We start from the raw sequence: 13,168 nt of genomic DNA on the forward strand, positions 1-13,168 counted from the left end.
GGAGAGTGAGTGAAGAGCAGGGAGGGAGGGAGAGTGAGTGAAGTGCAGGGAGGGAGGAGTGAGTGAAGAGCAGGGAGGGAGGGAGAGTGAGTGAAGTGCAGGGACGGAGGGAGAGTGAGTGAAGAGCAGGGAGGGAGGGAGAGTGAGTGAAGTGCAGGGAGGGAGGGAGAGTGAGTGAAGAGCAGGGAGGGAGGGAGAGTGAAGAGCAGGGAGGGAGGAGAGTGAGTGAAGAGCAGGGAGGGGAGGGAGAGTGAGTGAAGAGCAGGGAGGGAGAGTGAGTGAAGTGCAGGGAGGAGGGAGAGTGAGTGAAGAGCAGGGAGGGAGGGAAGAGTGAGTGAAGAGCAGGGAGGGAGAGTGAGTGAAGAGCAGGAGGGAGGGAGGGGTGAATGAAGAGCAGGGAGGGAGGGGAGGGTGAGTGAAGATCAGGGAGTGAGGGAGAGTGAGTGAAGAGCAGGGAGGGAGGGAGGGTGAGTGAAGAGCAGGGAGGGAGGGAGAGTGAAGATCAGGGAGTGAGGGAGAGTGAGTGTAGAGCAGGGAGGGAGGGAGAGTGAGTGAAGTGCAGGGAGGGAGGGAGAGTGAGTGAAGAGCAGGGAGGAGGAGAGTGAGTGAAGTGCAGGGAGGGAGGGAGAGTGAGTGAAGTGCAGGGAGGGAGGAGAGTGAGTGAAGAGCGTGAGGGTGGAGAGTGAAGAGCGGGGAGGGAGGGGTGAGTGAAGAGCAGGGAGGGAGGGAGAGTGAGTGAAGCGCAGGGAAGGAGGGAGGGTGAAGAGCAGGGAGGGAGGGAGAGTGAGTGAAGTGCAGGGAGGGAGGGAGAGTGAGTGAAGTGCAGGGAGGGAGAGTGAGTGAAGAGCAATGGAGGGAGGGTGAGTGAAGAGCAGGGAGGGAGGGGAGGGTGAGTGAAGAGCAGGGAGGGAGGGAGGGTGAGTGAAGATCAGGGAGTGAGGGAGAGTGAATGAAGGCAGTGAGGGGAGGGAGAGTGAGTGAAGAGCAGGGAGGGAGGGAGAGTGAGTGAAGAGCAGGGAGGGAGGGAGGGAGAGTGAAGAGCAGGGAGGGAGGGAGAGTGAGTGAAGAGCAGGGAGGGGAGGGAGAGAGTGAGTGCAGTGCGGGAGGGAGAGTGAGTGAAGAGTAGGGAGGGAGGGAGAGTGAGTGAAGTGCAGGGACGGAGGGAGAGTGAGTGAAGAGCAGGGAGGGAGGGGAGAGTGAGTGAAGAGCAGGGAGGGAGGGAGAGTGAGTGAAGAGCAGGGAGGGAGGGAGAGTGAAGAGCAGGGAGGGAGGGAGAGTGAGTGAAGAGCAGGGAGGGAGGGAGAGTGAGTGAAGAGCAGGGAGGGAGAGTGAGTGAAGTGCAGGGAGGGAGGGAGAGTGAGTGAAGAGCAGGGAGGGAGGGAGAAGTGAGTGAAGAGCAGGGAGGGAGAGTGAGTGAAGAGCAGGGAGGGAGGGAGGGTGAGTGAAGAGCAGGGAGGGAGGGAGGGTGAGTGAAGATCAGGGAGTGAGGGAGAGTGAGTGAAGAGCAGGGAGGGAGGGAGGGTGAGTGAAGAGCAGGGAGGGAGGGAGAGTGAAGATCAGGGAGTGAGGGAGAGTGAGTGAAGAGCAGGGAGGGAGGGAGAGTGAGTGAAGAGCAGGGAGAGAGGGTGACTGAAGAGGGAAGGAGGGTGACTGAAGAGGGAGGGAGAGTGAGTGAAGAGCAGGGAGGGAGGGAGGGAGAGTGAAGATCAGGGAGTGAGGGAGAGTGAGTGAAGAGCAGGGAGGGAGGGAGAGTGAGTGAAGATCAGGGAGTGAAGGAGAGTGAGTGAAGAGCAGGGAGGGAGGGTGAGTGAAGAGCAGGGAGGGAGGGTGACGGAAGGAGGTAATGAGGATGAGCGAAGAGGGAGGGTGAGTGAGTGATGGAGGAAGGGTGAAGTGTAGAGGGAGGTAGGGTGACAGAAGAGGGAGGAGGGAGGGCGGTAGGTATGGTGGGCACACTGTGAGGAGGAGTGAGGTGAGAGGGAGGGAGGGTGAAAGGGGAGGGAGGGAGGGCGGTAGGTTTGGTGGGCACACTGAGGAGGAGTGATGTGAGGGGGGAGGAGGGCGGTAGGTTTGGTGGGCACACTGAGGAGGAGTGATGTGAGAGGGGAACGGAGCGTGAGGGGGGGAGGGAGGGCGGTAGGTTTGGTGGGCGCACTGTGAGGAGGAGTGAGGGAGGGTGAAGGGGAGGGAGGGAGGGCGGTCGGTTTGGTGGCACTGTGAGGAGGACTGAGGGAGGGTGAAGGGGGAGGGAGGGAGTGTGAGGGGGGAGGGAGGGAGGGAGGGCAGTAGGTTTGGTGGGCGCACTGTGAGGGGGGTGTGATGGAGGGTGAAAGGGGAGGGAGGGAGGGCGGTAGGTTTGGTGGGCGCACTGTGAGGGGGAGGGAGGGGAGTGTGAAAGGGGAGGGAGGGAGGGAGGGGCGGTAGGTTTGGTGGGCGCACTGTGAGGGGGAGTGAGGGAAGGTGAAAGGGGAGGGAGGGAGGGCGGTAGGTTTGGTGGGCGCACTGTGAGGGGGAGGGAGGGAGTGTGAAAGGGGAGGGAGGGAGGGCGGTAGGTTTGGTGGGCGCACTGTGAGGGGGAGGGAGGGAGTGTGAAAGGGGAGGGAGGGAGGGGCGGTAGTTTGGTGGGGCGCACTGTGAGGGGGAGTGAGGGAGGGTGAAAGGGGAGGAGGGAGGGAGGGCGGTTAGGTTTGGTGGGCGCACTGTGAGGGGGGAGGGAGGGAGTGTGAAAGGGGAGGGAGGGAGGGCTGTAGGTTTGGTGGGCGCACTGTGAGGGGGAGTGAGGGAGTGTGAGGGGGTAGGGAGGGAGGGGCGGTAGGTTTGGTGGGCGCACTGTGAGGGGGAGGGAGGGAGTGTGAGGGGGGTAGGGAGGGAGGGCGGTAGGTTTGGTGGGCGCACTGTGAGGGGGAGTGAGGGAGTGTGAGGGGGAGGGAGGGAGGGCGGTAGGTTTGGTGGGCGCACTGTGAGGGGAGGGAGGGAGTGTGAAAGGGGAGGAGGGAGGGCGGTAGGTTTGGTGGGCGCACTGTGAGAGGAGTGAGGGAGGGTGAAAGCGGAGGGAGGGAGGGCGGTAGGGTTGGTGGGCGCACTGTGAGGGGGAGGGAGGGAGTGTGAGGGGGAGGGAGAGGGAGGGCGGTAGGTTTGGTGGGCGCACTGTGAGGGGGAGGGAGGGAGTGTGAGGGGGAGGGAGGGAGGGCGGTAGGTTTGGTGGGCGCACTGTGAGGGGGAGGGAGGGGAGTGTGAGGCGGAGGGAGGGGAGGCGGTAGGTTTGGTGGGCGCACTGTGAGGGGGTAGTGAGGGAGTGTGAGGGGGAGGGGGAGGGAGGGCGGTAGGTTTGGTGGGCACACTGTGAGGGGGAGGGAGGGAGTGTGAGAGGGAGGGAGGGCGGTAGGCTTGGTGGGCGCGCTGTGAGGGGGAGGGAGGGAGTGTGAGGGGGGAGGGAGGGAGGGCGTATGTTTGGTGGGCGCACTGTGAGGGGATGGAGGGAGTGTGAAAGGGGAGGGAGGGAGGGCGGTAGGTTTGGTGGGCGCACTGTGAGGGGGAGGGAGGGAGTGTGAGGGGGGAGGGAGGGAGGGCGGTAGGTTTGGTGGGCGCACTGTGAGGGGGAGGGAGGGAGTGTGGGGGGGAGGGGAGGGAGGGCGGTAGGTTTGGTGGGCGCACTGTGAGGGGGAGGGAGGGAGTGTGAGGGGGGAGGGAGGGAGGGCGGTAGGTTTGGTGGGCGCACTGTGAGGGGGAGGGAGGGAGTGTGAGGGGGGGAGGGAGGGAAGGCGGTAGGTTTGGTGGGCGCACTGTGAGGGGGAGTGTGGGAGTGTGAGGGGGGGAGGGAGGGAGGGGCGGTAGGTTTGGTGGGCGCACTGTGAGGGGGAGGGAGGGAGTGTGAGGGGGGAGGGAGGGAGGGCGGTAGGTTTGGTGGGTGCACTGTGAGGGGGAGGGAGGGAGTGTGAGGGGGGAGGGAGGTAGGGCGGTAGGTTTGGTGGGCGCACTGTGAGGGGGAGGGAGGGAGTGTGAGCGGGGAGGGAGGGAAGGCGGGTAGGTTTGGTGGGCGCACTGTGAGGGGGAGTGTGGGAGTGTGAGGGGGGAGGGAGGGAGGGCGGTAGGTTTGGTGGGGCGCACTGTGAGGGGGAGTGAAGTGAGGGGAGGGAGGGAGGGCGGTAGGTTTGGTGGGCGCACTGTGAGGGGGGAGGGAGGGAGTGTGAGGGGGAGGGAGGGAGGACGGTAGGTTTGGTGGGCGCACTGTGAGGGGGAGGGAGGGAGTGTGAAAGGGGTGGGAGGGAGGGCGGGTAGGTTTGGTGGGCGCTCTGTGAGGGGGAGTGAAGTGAGGGAGGGAGGGAGGCGGTAGGTTTGGTGGGCGCACTGTGAGGGGGAGGGAGGGAGTGTGAGGGGGGGAGGGAGGGAGGGCGGTAGGTTTGGTGGGCGCACTGTGAGGGGGAGGGAGGGAGTGTGAAAGGGGAGGGAGGGAGGCGGGTAGGTTTGGTGGGCGCACTGTGAGGGGGAGGGAGGGAGTGTGAGCGGGGAGGGAGGGAAGGCGGTAGGTTTGGTGGGCGCACTGTGAGGGGGAGGGAGGGAGTGTGAAAGGGGAGGGAGGGAGGGCGGTAGGTTTGGTGGGCGCACTGTGAGGGGGAGTTGATCTCACTCGCTGCCTCCCTCCAGGACCCAGGGAAGATTGGAACCGAAAGAAGCTGGACCTTGAAAGACTCGCCGTTTGCCTCGCGAACCCAAGCAGGGCCCGTGGAGGGGGAGGGGGAGGAGGTGGGAGGAGGAGGAGGAGGGGGCTGGGGCAAGGAGGTCACTGGGGTCCGAGGTCAGCGAGAGATTGTCAGGGCGCAAACAGCAGGGACCCAAGACCCCCGTCCACCTGCCCCTCCCCACTGCAATGTCTGATCACAACGTCGAGGACGACAGTTCCTGTTTAATACCCCCTGTCCCACCCTCCTCACCTCCGGGCACCTTCCACACCTCACCACCTCCCACCACTGACCTGAGTCCCAGGCTGTGGGCACTGATGGAGCAAGCTCAACCCCAGAGTGGTACTGAGGATGAGGAGAAGGGGCAATCTCTGCCAGACCAGAAGCATTCAGCTGAGACGGGGCGTCTAGCTGAGGAGGGACGTCTGGCAGAAGAGGAGCATCTGGCAGAGGAGGAGCGTCTGGCCGAGGAGGAGAGGCGTATGGCCGAGCACGGCGTCCGGCCGAGGAGGAGAGGCGTCTGGCCGAGGAACAGCGCCTGGCCCAGGAGGAGAGGCGTCTGGCGAGGAAGAGAGGCGTCTGGCCGAGGAACAGCGTCTGGCAGAGGCGGAGCGTCTGGCTGAGGAGGCGAGGCGTTCTGGCCGAGGAAGAGAGGCGTCTGGCCGAGGAACAGCGCCTGGCCCAGGAGGAGAGGCGTCTGGTCGAGGAAGAGAGGCATCTGGCCGAGGAACAGCGTCTGGCGAGGCGGAGCGTCTGGCTGAGGAGGCGAGGCGTCCTGGCCGAGGAAGAGAGGCGTCTGGCCGAGGCGCAGCGTCTGGCCGAGGAAGAGAGGCGTCTGGCCGAGGCGCAGCGTCTGGCCGAGGAAGAAAGGCGTCTGGCCGAGGCGCAGCGTCTGGCCGAGGAAGAGAGGCGTCTGGCCGAGGAACAGCGTCTGGCCGAGGCGGAGCGTCTGGCTGAGGAGGCGAGGCGTCTGGCCGAGGAAGAGAGGCGTCTGGCCGAGGAACAGCATCTGGCCGAGCGGAGCGTCTGGCTGAGGAGGCGAGGCGTCTGGCCGAGGAAGAGAGGCGTCTGGCCGAGGAAGAGAGGCGTCTGGCCGAGGCGCAGCGTCTGGCCGAGGAAGAGAGGCGTCTGGCCGAAGCGCAGCGTCTGGCCGAGGAGGAGAGGCGTCTGGCCGAGGCACGGCGTCTGGCCGAGGGTCGGCGTCTGGCTGAGGAGGAGAGGCGTCTGGCCGAGGAAGAGCGCCTGGCCGAGGGCACAGCGTCTGGCCGAGGAAGAGAGGCGTCTGGCCGAGGCACAGCGTCTGGCCGAGGCACAGCATCTGCCGAGGAGGAGAGGCATTTGGCCGAGGCACAGCGCCTGGCCGAGGAAGAGAGGCGTCTGGCCGAGGCACAGCATCTGGCCGAGGAGGAGCGTCTGGCTGAGTCACAGCGTCTGGCCCAGGAGGAGAGGCGTCTGGCGCAGGAGGAGCATCTTGCCGAGTCACAGCGTCTGGCCGAGGAGCGTCTGGCCGAGGAGGAGAAGCGTCTGGTCCAGGAGGAGTGTCTGGCCCAGGAGGAGAGGCGTCTGGCTGAGGAACAGCGTCTGGCCGAGGCACAGCGTCTGGCCGAGGAGGAGCATCTGGCCGAGGCACAGCGTCTGGCCGAGGCACAGTGTCTGGCCGAGGAACAGCGTCGGGCTGAGACGGAGCGTCTGGCCGAGGAGGAGCGTCTGGCTGAGGCACAGCGTCTGGCCGAGGCACAGCGTCTGGCCGAGGAGGAGCGTCTGGCCGAGGAGGAGCGTCTGGCCGAGGCGGAGCGTCTGGCCGAGGAGGAGAAGCGTATGGCTGAGGAGGAGCATCTGGCCGAGGCGGAGCGTCTGGCCGAGGCGGAGCGTCTGGTCAAGGAGGAGAAGCGTCTGGCCCAGGAGGAGCATCTGGCCGAGGAGGAGAGGCGTCTGGCCGAGGAACAGCATCTGGCTGAGGAGGAGAGGCGTCTGGCCGAGGAGGAGAGGCGTCTGGCCGAGGAACAGCGTCTGGCCGAGGACAAATCGCTGGCAGCACGGGGGGCGTGTGCTGGCTGAACATGAGGAGTGTTTCAGTCTTGACTCTGATGTCTCGCGTTCCTCAGGACTGGGGCCTCTCTGAGTCCTTTGAGTGGTCAACACCGAGATCGCTGGAACGAGCCAGGACAGGACAGGAAAGGAGTCCCCCACAACATGTTCAGCTGTCTCCCTCCGTGCCAGGGCCCAGGCTGGGTGCTGAGACTGAGAGTCTCAAGGTTAGTGAGACAGAAAATCACAGAGACATGGAGACAGGGACTCTCACACATAAGGAGATGGAGAGTCTGAGAGACGGAGAGGATGGAGAGACACGGAGTGGAGGAGATGGAGAGTCTGAGAGATGGAGAGATGGAGAGGCGCGGAGTGGAGGAAATGGAGAGCCTGAGAGACGGAGAGATGGAGAGATGCGGAGTGGAGGAAATGGAGAGTCTGACAGACGGAGAGATGGAGAGGCGCGGAGTGGAGGAGATGGAGAGTCTGAGAGATGGAGAGATGGAGAGGCGCGGAGTGGAGGAGATGGAGAGTCTGAGAGATGGAGAGATGGAGAGGCGCGGAGTGGAGGAAATGGAGAGTCTGAGAGATGGAGAGATGGAGAGGCGCGGAATGGAGGAGATGGATAGTCTGAGAGACGGAGAGATGGAGAAGTGCGGAGTGGAGGAGATGGAGATTCGGAGAGATGGAGAGATGGAGAAGTGCGGAGTGGAGGAGATGGAGAGGCGCGGAGTGGAGGAGATGGAGAGGCAGAGAGATGTAGAGGCAGAGAGGCGCAGACTGGAAGAGATGGAGTGTCCCAGCGATAAGGAGATGGAGCATATCCATGGTGTAGGAATGACAATGGATTCCGAGTCGAATGGTCCTGGAGTGAGAGCCAGTAAAAAGCCCACACAGGTAATGGGGACACTGGGTTGATGCTGGGTGGTGGGCATGTTGCAGAATAGCATGATGTATAAAACGTGTTGTCCCCTTTAACTATTTATGGGGTATACTATCCCTTTAACTGTGCCTTCATGCCTTTAATCTGCTGAGTCTGCCTTGTCCCTTAAGGCAGTGTCTGTCGGCCTGTCCTGTGAAAATGGGACTATTGCATTCTATCCCTTTGTAAAGCTGAGTGGGACTACTGGGACCTATTCCCTTTAAGATGGGAGTCCCTGGTTTCTGTTCCTTTAAAGCAGGAGTCTCTGGGTCCTGTCTCTTTAAGGCCAGTTTCTGTAAGTATTGTCCCTTTAAGACAGATGCCTCTGAATCCTGTTCCTTTAAAGCTGACAGATCTGCGTCCTGTTCCTTTCCCAGTTGTTGCCTGGGAGACGTGGAACAGGGAGTGTCCCGAGAGTGGGAATGACGAACAGGGAGTGGAACTGCCCCAGAAGCAAAGGAGTAGGAGAGGGTAGGGAGGCTGTCTGACAGGTTCTGGCAAGTTACAGGAGCAGTATGCAGGCGGGCTGAAAGATAGTGACTGAGAGATGGGTTAACAGGTATAGCACTGAGCCTGGGCACGGTGGGATTGGCATGTGAGCGGTGGAGGATGTGGGATGGAGTGCTGCTTTGAGAGAATGGAGTTCAATACCTCACACACCAGTCACATTACTATCGACTCCCTGCTCAACAAGTTAGCACTTGAAACAGGCGCCGCTTCCCAACGCACAGACTCTGGAATAGGGAGTGATATCGGATCGCCAGAGCTACCCGCTCGCTACCTCAGGGAATATGGTGTATTGGTGAGTACTGTACAGAAGGCAGCCTGTTCGCAGTTACAGACACGGGCAGTCTGTTCCCCTATCGGAGGGAGATTTACCCCCAGAACACAGCCCTCTCCCCCTTTACACACGCCGGGCAGTCTGTTCCCCTATCGGAGGGAGATTTACCCCGAGAACACAGCCCTCTCCCCATGTACACACACTGAGCAGTCTGTTCCCCTATCGGAGGGAGACTTACCCCCAGAACACAGCCCTCTCCCCATGTACACACACCGGGCAGTCTGTTCCCCTATCGGAGGGAGATTTACCCTGAGAACACAGCCCTCTCCCCCTGTACATACACTGGGCAGTCTGTTCCCCTATTGGAAGGGGATTTACCCCCAGAACATAGCCCTCTCCCCCTGTACACACACCGGGCAGTCTGTTCCCCTGTTGGAAAGGGCATTTACCCCCAGAACACAGCTCTCTCCCCATGTACACACACCGGGCAGTCTGTTCCCCTATTGGAAGGGGATTTACCCCCAGAACACAGCCCTCTCCCCATGTACACACACTGGGCAGTCTGTTCCCCTATTGGAAGGGGATTTACCCCAGAACACAGCCCTCTCCCCATGTACACACACTGGGCAGTCTGTTCCCCTATTGGAAGGGGATTTACCCATCTGTCCACTGCACAGAGCAGAGAATGAAAATGCAGCGGGATGGTGGGGCTGGGTCTCAGAGAGTTTATTGGACTGATCATTGCTCTGTGGCTCTCCCTGAACAGTTGGATCCTGTTGAAGGTACAGAGCAGAACAACTCAGAATGTCAGCCTGACACAGACACAGCGGGCTATCCTGGATCAGAACAGCAGAGTCCAGGCCAGAAGGACCTCAAACTCAGCCCCAGAGACTTGCTGCTCCGCAGCACACAACGCAACAACAATGTGGTGCCAGCTCACAGGACAGAGAGCAGCCCAGGCACAGCACTGAGGTATGTGTCAGAGAAACAGAATCTCGCTGAACAAGGTCACAATTACAGACAGGACATCTTCACCTCTGAGGGATAATAGGAGCTGCAGATGCTGGAGAATCCAAGATAACAAGGTGTGGAGCTGGATGAACACAGCAGGCCAAGCAGCATCTCAGGAGCCCAAAAGCTGACGTTTCAGGCCTAGACACTTCATCAAGAATGGGGGAAGGGGAGAGGGTTCTGAACTAAATAGGGACAAAGAGGGAGGGGGATAGAAAATGGAAAGAGGAGAAAATAGGAGGAGAGGAGACAGACAGGTCAAAGAGGCGGGGATGGAGCCAGTAAAGGTGAGTGTAGGTGGAGAGGTAGGGAGGGGATGGGTCAGTCTGGGGAGGATGGACAGGTCAAGGGGGCAGGATGAGGTTGGTAGGTGGGAAATGGAGGTGGGGCTTGAGGTGGGAGGAGGGGATAGGTGAGAGGAAGAACAGGTTAGGGAGGCGGGGACGAGCTGGGCTGGTTTTGTGATGCAGTGGGGGAGAGGAGAGATTTTGAAGCTTGTGAAGTCTACTTTGATACCATTGGTCTGATGAAGGTTCTCGGCCCAAAACATCAGCTTTCCTGCTCCTAAGATTCTGCTTGTCCTGCTGTGTTCAGCCAGCTCTACACCTTGTTATCTCGGATTCTCCAATGAGGGACCCTGTTTAAAGAGGGAGTCTCTCTCTCTCTCTCTCTCACACACACGCGCGCGCGCTCTCACACACTCTCCTCCTCACTCACACACTCTCCCTCCTCTCTCTCTCTCTCCCTCTCACACACATATCTGTGGGGTGAATTTGTATTTGCAGATACATCCTATTTGTTCAAAAAGCACACAATTTAGAAACAGTCAGTCAATGTGTTATTTTAGAAATTCCTCCTTTAGAAATAAAACCAGTCTGACACCAAATGAAAACACAGATTCTAAACAAGGTCTCACACCCAACGTGCATTGACTGACCTAAACTGCCAGCTCTTCATTACACTGACAAAACCTTCAGTTCTCTCAGGACCAAGACTTGAAAGAAATTCAGAGATTCAGTTTACACATGCAAAATTAATCAATTAAAACCTTCTAACTGATCAAAGATTTAACAGCATCTTAGTTTTGTTTAATACATCCTTATCCGTTATGTGACCCTTTGAGCTTTTACTTATAAATTCCGTGACTGATACTTACTCTCTCGCTGACACCTGAGGAAGGAGCAAGGCTGTGAAAGCTTGTGTTTTCAAATAAACCTGTTGGACTATAAACTGGTGTTGCCTAATTTCTGACCTTGTCTCCCTCTCTGGGTCAGGGACCCTGTTCAAACAGGGAGTCGCTCCCTCTCTCTCTCTCTCTGTCTCTCTGTCAGGGACCCCAGTTAAAGAGGGAGTCTCTCTCTCTCTCATTGTCAGGGACACTGTTCAAACAGGGAGTCGCTCCCTCTCTCTCTCTGTTAGGGACCCCAGTTAAAGAGGGAGTCTCTCTCTCTCTCATTGTCAGGGACCCTGTTCAAACAGGGAGTCGCTCCCTCTCTCTCTCTCTGTCTCTCTGTCAGGGACCCCAGTTAAAGAGGGAGTCTCTCTCTCTCATTGTCAGGGACCCTGTTCAAACAGGGAGTCGCGCCCTCTCTCTCTCTCTCCCTATTTTTCTCTCTCTGTCTCTCTGTCAGGGACCCCAGTTAAAGAGGGAGTCTCTCTCTCTCATTGTCAGGGACCCTGTTCAAACAGGGAGTCGCTCCCTCTCTCTCCCTATTTTTCTCTCTCTGTCTCTCTGTCAGGGACCCCAGTTAAAGAGGGAGTCTCTCTCTCTCATTGTCAGGGACCCTGTTCAAACAGGGAGTCGCTCCCTCTCTCTCTCTCTCCCTATTTTTCTCTCTCTGTCTCTCTGTCAGGGACCCCAGTTAAAGAGGGAGTCTCTCTGTCTCATTGTCAGGGACCCTGTTCAAAGAGGGAGTCTCTCTCCCTCTCTAGGTGATGTATGCTGATTGGCTGGGTCCTGCTGTGTATATTCTGGGATGATGACAGGCCATGTTATCCCGTTTGGCAGTGCATCTGTGCCCATGGAGGAGGTGGAGAGTCCAGTCTTTGAGTTGGAGCAAGATGCTGTGACAACGGACTCAGGTGGGACAGAGAGTGTGGCACAGGAACCAGTCGAAGAGACCAGGGACACTGAGGAGAGCGAGAAGGACACACAGCAGGAACCCAAAGATTCCCAAATGCAGGAAGAACCTGACAGACCAAAGAGCATCGACTTCTCCTTCTTGATGGTGAGTGACCATCGGGCGGTCAGTGCTGAGGGAGCACCGCTCTGTCAGAGGGTCAGAGCTGAGGGAATGGGCACTGTCGGAGGGTCAGTGCTGAGGGAGCGCCGCGCTGTCGGACGGTCAGTGCTGAATGAGCATCGCACTGTCGGAGGGTCAGTGCTGAGGGAGTGCCGCTCTGTCGGAGGGTCAGTGCTGAATGAGCGTCGCACTGTCGGAGGGTCAGTGCTGAGGGAGCGCCCCTCTGTCGGAGGGTCAGTGCTGAGGGAGCTGGCACTGTCGGAGGGTCAATGCTGAGGGAGCACTGCATTGTCGGAGGGTCAGTGCTGAGGGAGTGCCGCTCTGTCAGAGGGTCAGTGCTGAGGGAGCACCGCTCTGTCGGAGGGTCAGTGCTGAGGGAGCGCCGCTCTGTCGGAGGGTCAGTGCTGAGGGAGCGCCGCTCTGTCGGAGGGTCAGTGCTGAGGGAGCGGGCACTGTCGGAAGGTCAGTGCTGAGGGAGCGGGCACTGTCGGAGGGTCAGTGCTGGGGGAAGGCCGCACTGTCGGAGGGTCAGTGCTGAGGGAGCATGGCTCTGTCAGAGGGTCAGTGCTGGGGGAGTGGGCACTGTCGGAGGGTCAGTGCTGAGGGAGCGCCGCTCTGTCAGAGGGTCAGTGCTGAGGGAGCGCTGCACAGATGGAGGGTCAGTGCTGAGGGAGCACCACACTGTCGGAGGGTCAGCGCTGAGGGAGCACCCCTCTGTCAGAGGGTAAGTGCTGAGGGAGCGCCGCACGGTTGGAGGGTCAGTGCTGAGGGAGCTGGCACTGTCGGAGGGTCAGTGCTGAGGGAGTGCCGCACTGTCGGAGGGTCAGTGCTGAGGGAGCACCACACTGTCGGAGGGTCAGCGCTGAGGGAGCACCCCTCTGTCGGAGGGTCAGTGCTGAGGGAGCACCCCTCTGTCGGAGGGTCAGTGCTGAGGGAGCGCCGCTCTGTCAGAGGGTCAGTGCTGAGGGAGTGCCGCTCTGTCAGAGGGTCAGTGCTGAAGGAGCGACGCATGGTTGGAGGGTCAGTACTGAGGGAGCTGGCACTGTCGGAGGGTCAGTGCTGAGGGCGTGCCGCACTGTCGGATGGTCAATGCTGAGGGAGCATGGCTCTGTCAGAGGGTCAGTGCTGAGGGAGTGGGCTCTGTCAGAGGGTCAGTACTGAGGGAGCGCCGCTCTGTCGGAGGGTCAGTGCTGTGGGAGCGCCGCTCTGTCGGAGGGTCAGTGCTGAGGGAGCGGGCACTGTCGGAGGGTCAGTGCTGAGGGAGCGGACACTGTCGGAAGGTCAGTGCTGAGGGAGCGGGCACTGTCGGAGGGTCAGTGCTGGGGGAGCATGGCTCTGTCAGAGGATCAGTGCTGGGGGAGTGGGCACTGTCAGAGGGTCAGTGCTGGGGGAGTGGGCACTGTCGGAGGGTCAGTGCTGAGGGAGCGCCGCTCTGTCAGAGGGTCAGTGCTGAGGGAGTGGGCACTGTCGGAGGATCAGTGCTGAGGGATTAGGCACTGTCGGA

The 13,168-nt window shown here is 60.3% G+C and overlaps 3 protein-coding genes across 6 annotated transcripts in view; all 3 read left to right on the plus strand.

Annotated features, from left to right (window-relative positions):
• LOC132207354 (182 kDa tankyrase-1-binding protein-like) overlaps positions 1–5,097 on the plus strand; it is a 44,243-nt gene extending 39,146 nt beyond the window's left edge. For all 4 annotated transcript variants that reach the window (XM_059642754.1, XM_059642752.1, XM_059642751.1 and 1 more), the window contains exon 5: positions 4,645–5,097. In XM_059642754.1, the coding sequence (XP_059498737.1) occupies positions 4,645–4,875 (231 nt within the window). In that variant the 3' untranslated portion in view covers positions 4,876–5,097. The remainder of the gene's footprint in view (positions 1–4,644) is intronic.
• Positions 4,997–6,857, plus strand: LOC132207361 (putative golgin subfamily A member 6-like protein 3). Its single transcript, XM_059642768.1, has 3 exons — positions 4,997–5,021; positions 5,096–5,640; positions 5,718–6,857. The coding sequence occupies exons 1-3, from the start codon at positions 4,997–4,999 to the stop codon at positions 6,735–6,737; spliced, it is 1,590 nt and encodes a 529-aa protein (XP_059498751.1). The 3' UTR covers positions 6,738–6,857.
• A 26-nt stretch (positions 6,858–6,883) lies between these two features.
• LOC125449560 (uncharacterized) overlaps positions 6,884–13,168 on the plus strand; it is an 18,637-nt gene continuing 12,352 nt past the window's right edge. The window contains exons 1-3 of the mRNA XM_059642769.1: positions 6,884–7,604; positions 9,177–9,382; positions 11,430–11,649. Of these exons, the coding sequence (XP_059498752.1) occupies positions 7,017–7,604; positions 9,177–9,382; positions 11,430–11,649 (1,014 nt within the window). The 5' untranslated portion in view covers positions 6,884–7,016. The remainder of the gene's footprint in view (positions 7,605–9,176; positions 9,383–11,429; positions 11,650–13,168) is intronic.

This window comes from Stegostoma tigrinum, chromosome 46, assembly GCF_030684315.1.
Source record: "Stegostoma tigrinum isolate sSteTig4 chromosome 46, sSteTig4.hap1, whole genome shotgun sequence".
NCBI lineage: Eukaryota > Metazoa > Chordata > Chondrichthyes > Orectolobiformes > Stegostomatidae > Stegostoma > Stegostoma tigrinum.

Coding starts and splice junctions, on each gene's coding strand:
- LOC132207361 (XM_059642768.1), top strand. CDS start 4,997: ATGGAGCAAGCTCAACCCCAGAGTG. Junction 5,022..5,095: donor GCAAGCTCAACCCCAGAGTG/GTACTGAGGATG, acceptor CGTCTAGCTGAG/GAGGGACGTCTGGCAGAAGA. Junction 5,641..5,717: donor CGGAGCGTCTGGCTGAGGAG/GCGAGGCGTCTG, acceptor CTGGCTGAGGAG/GCGAGGCGTCTGGCCGAGGA.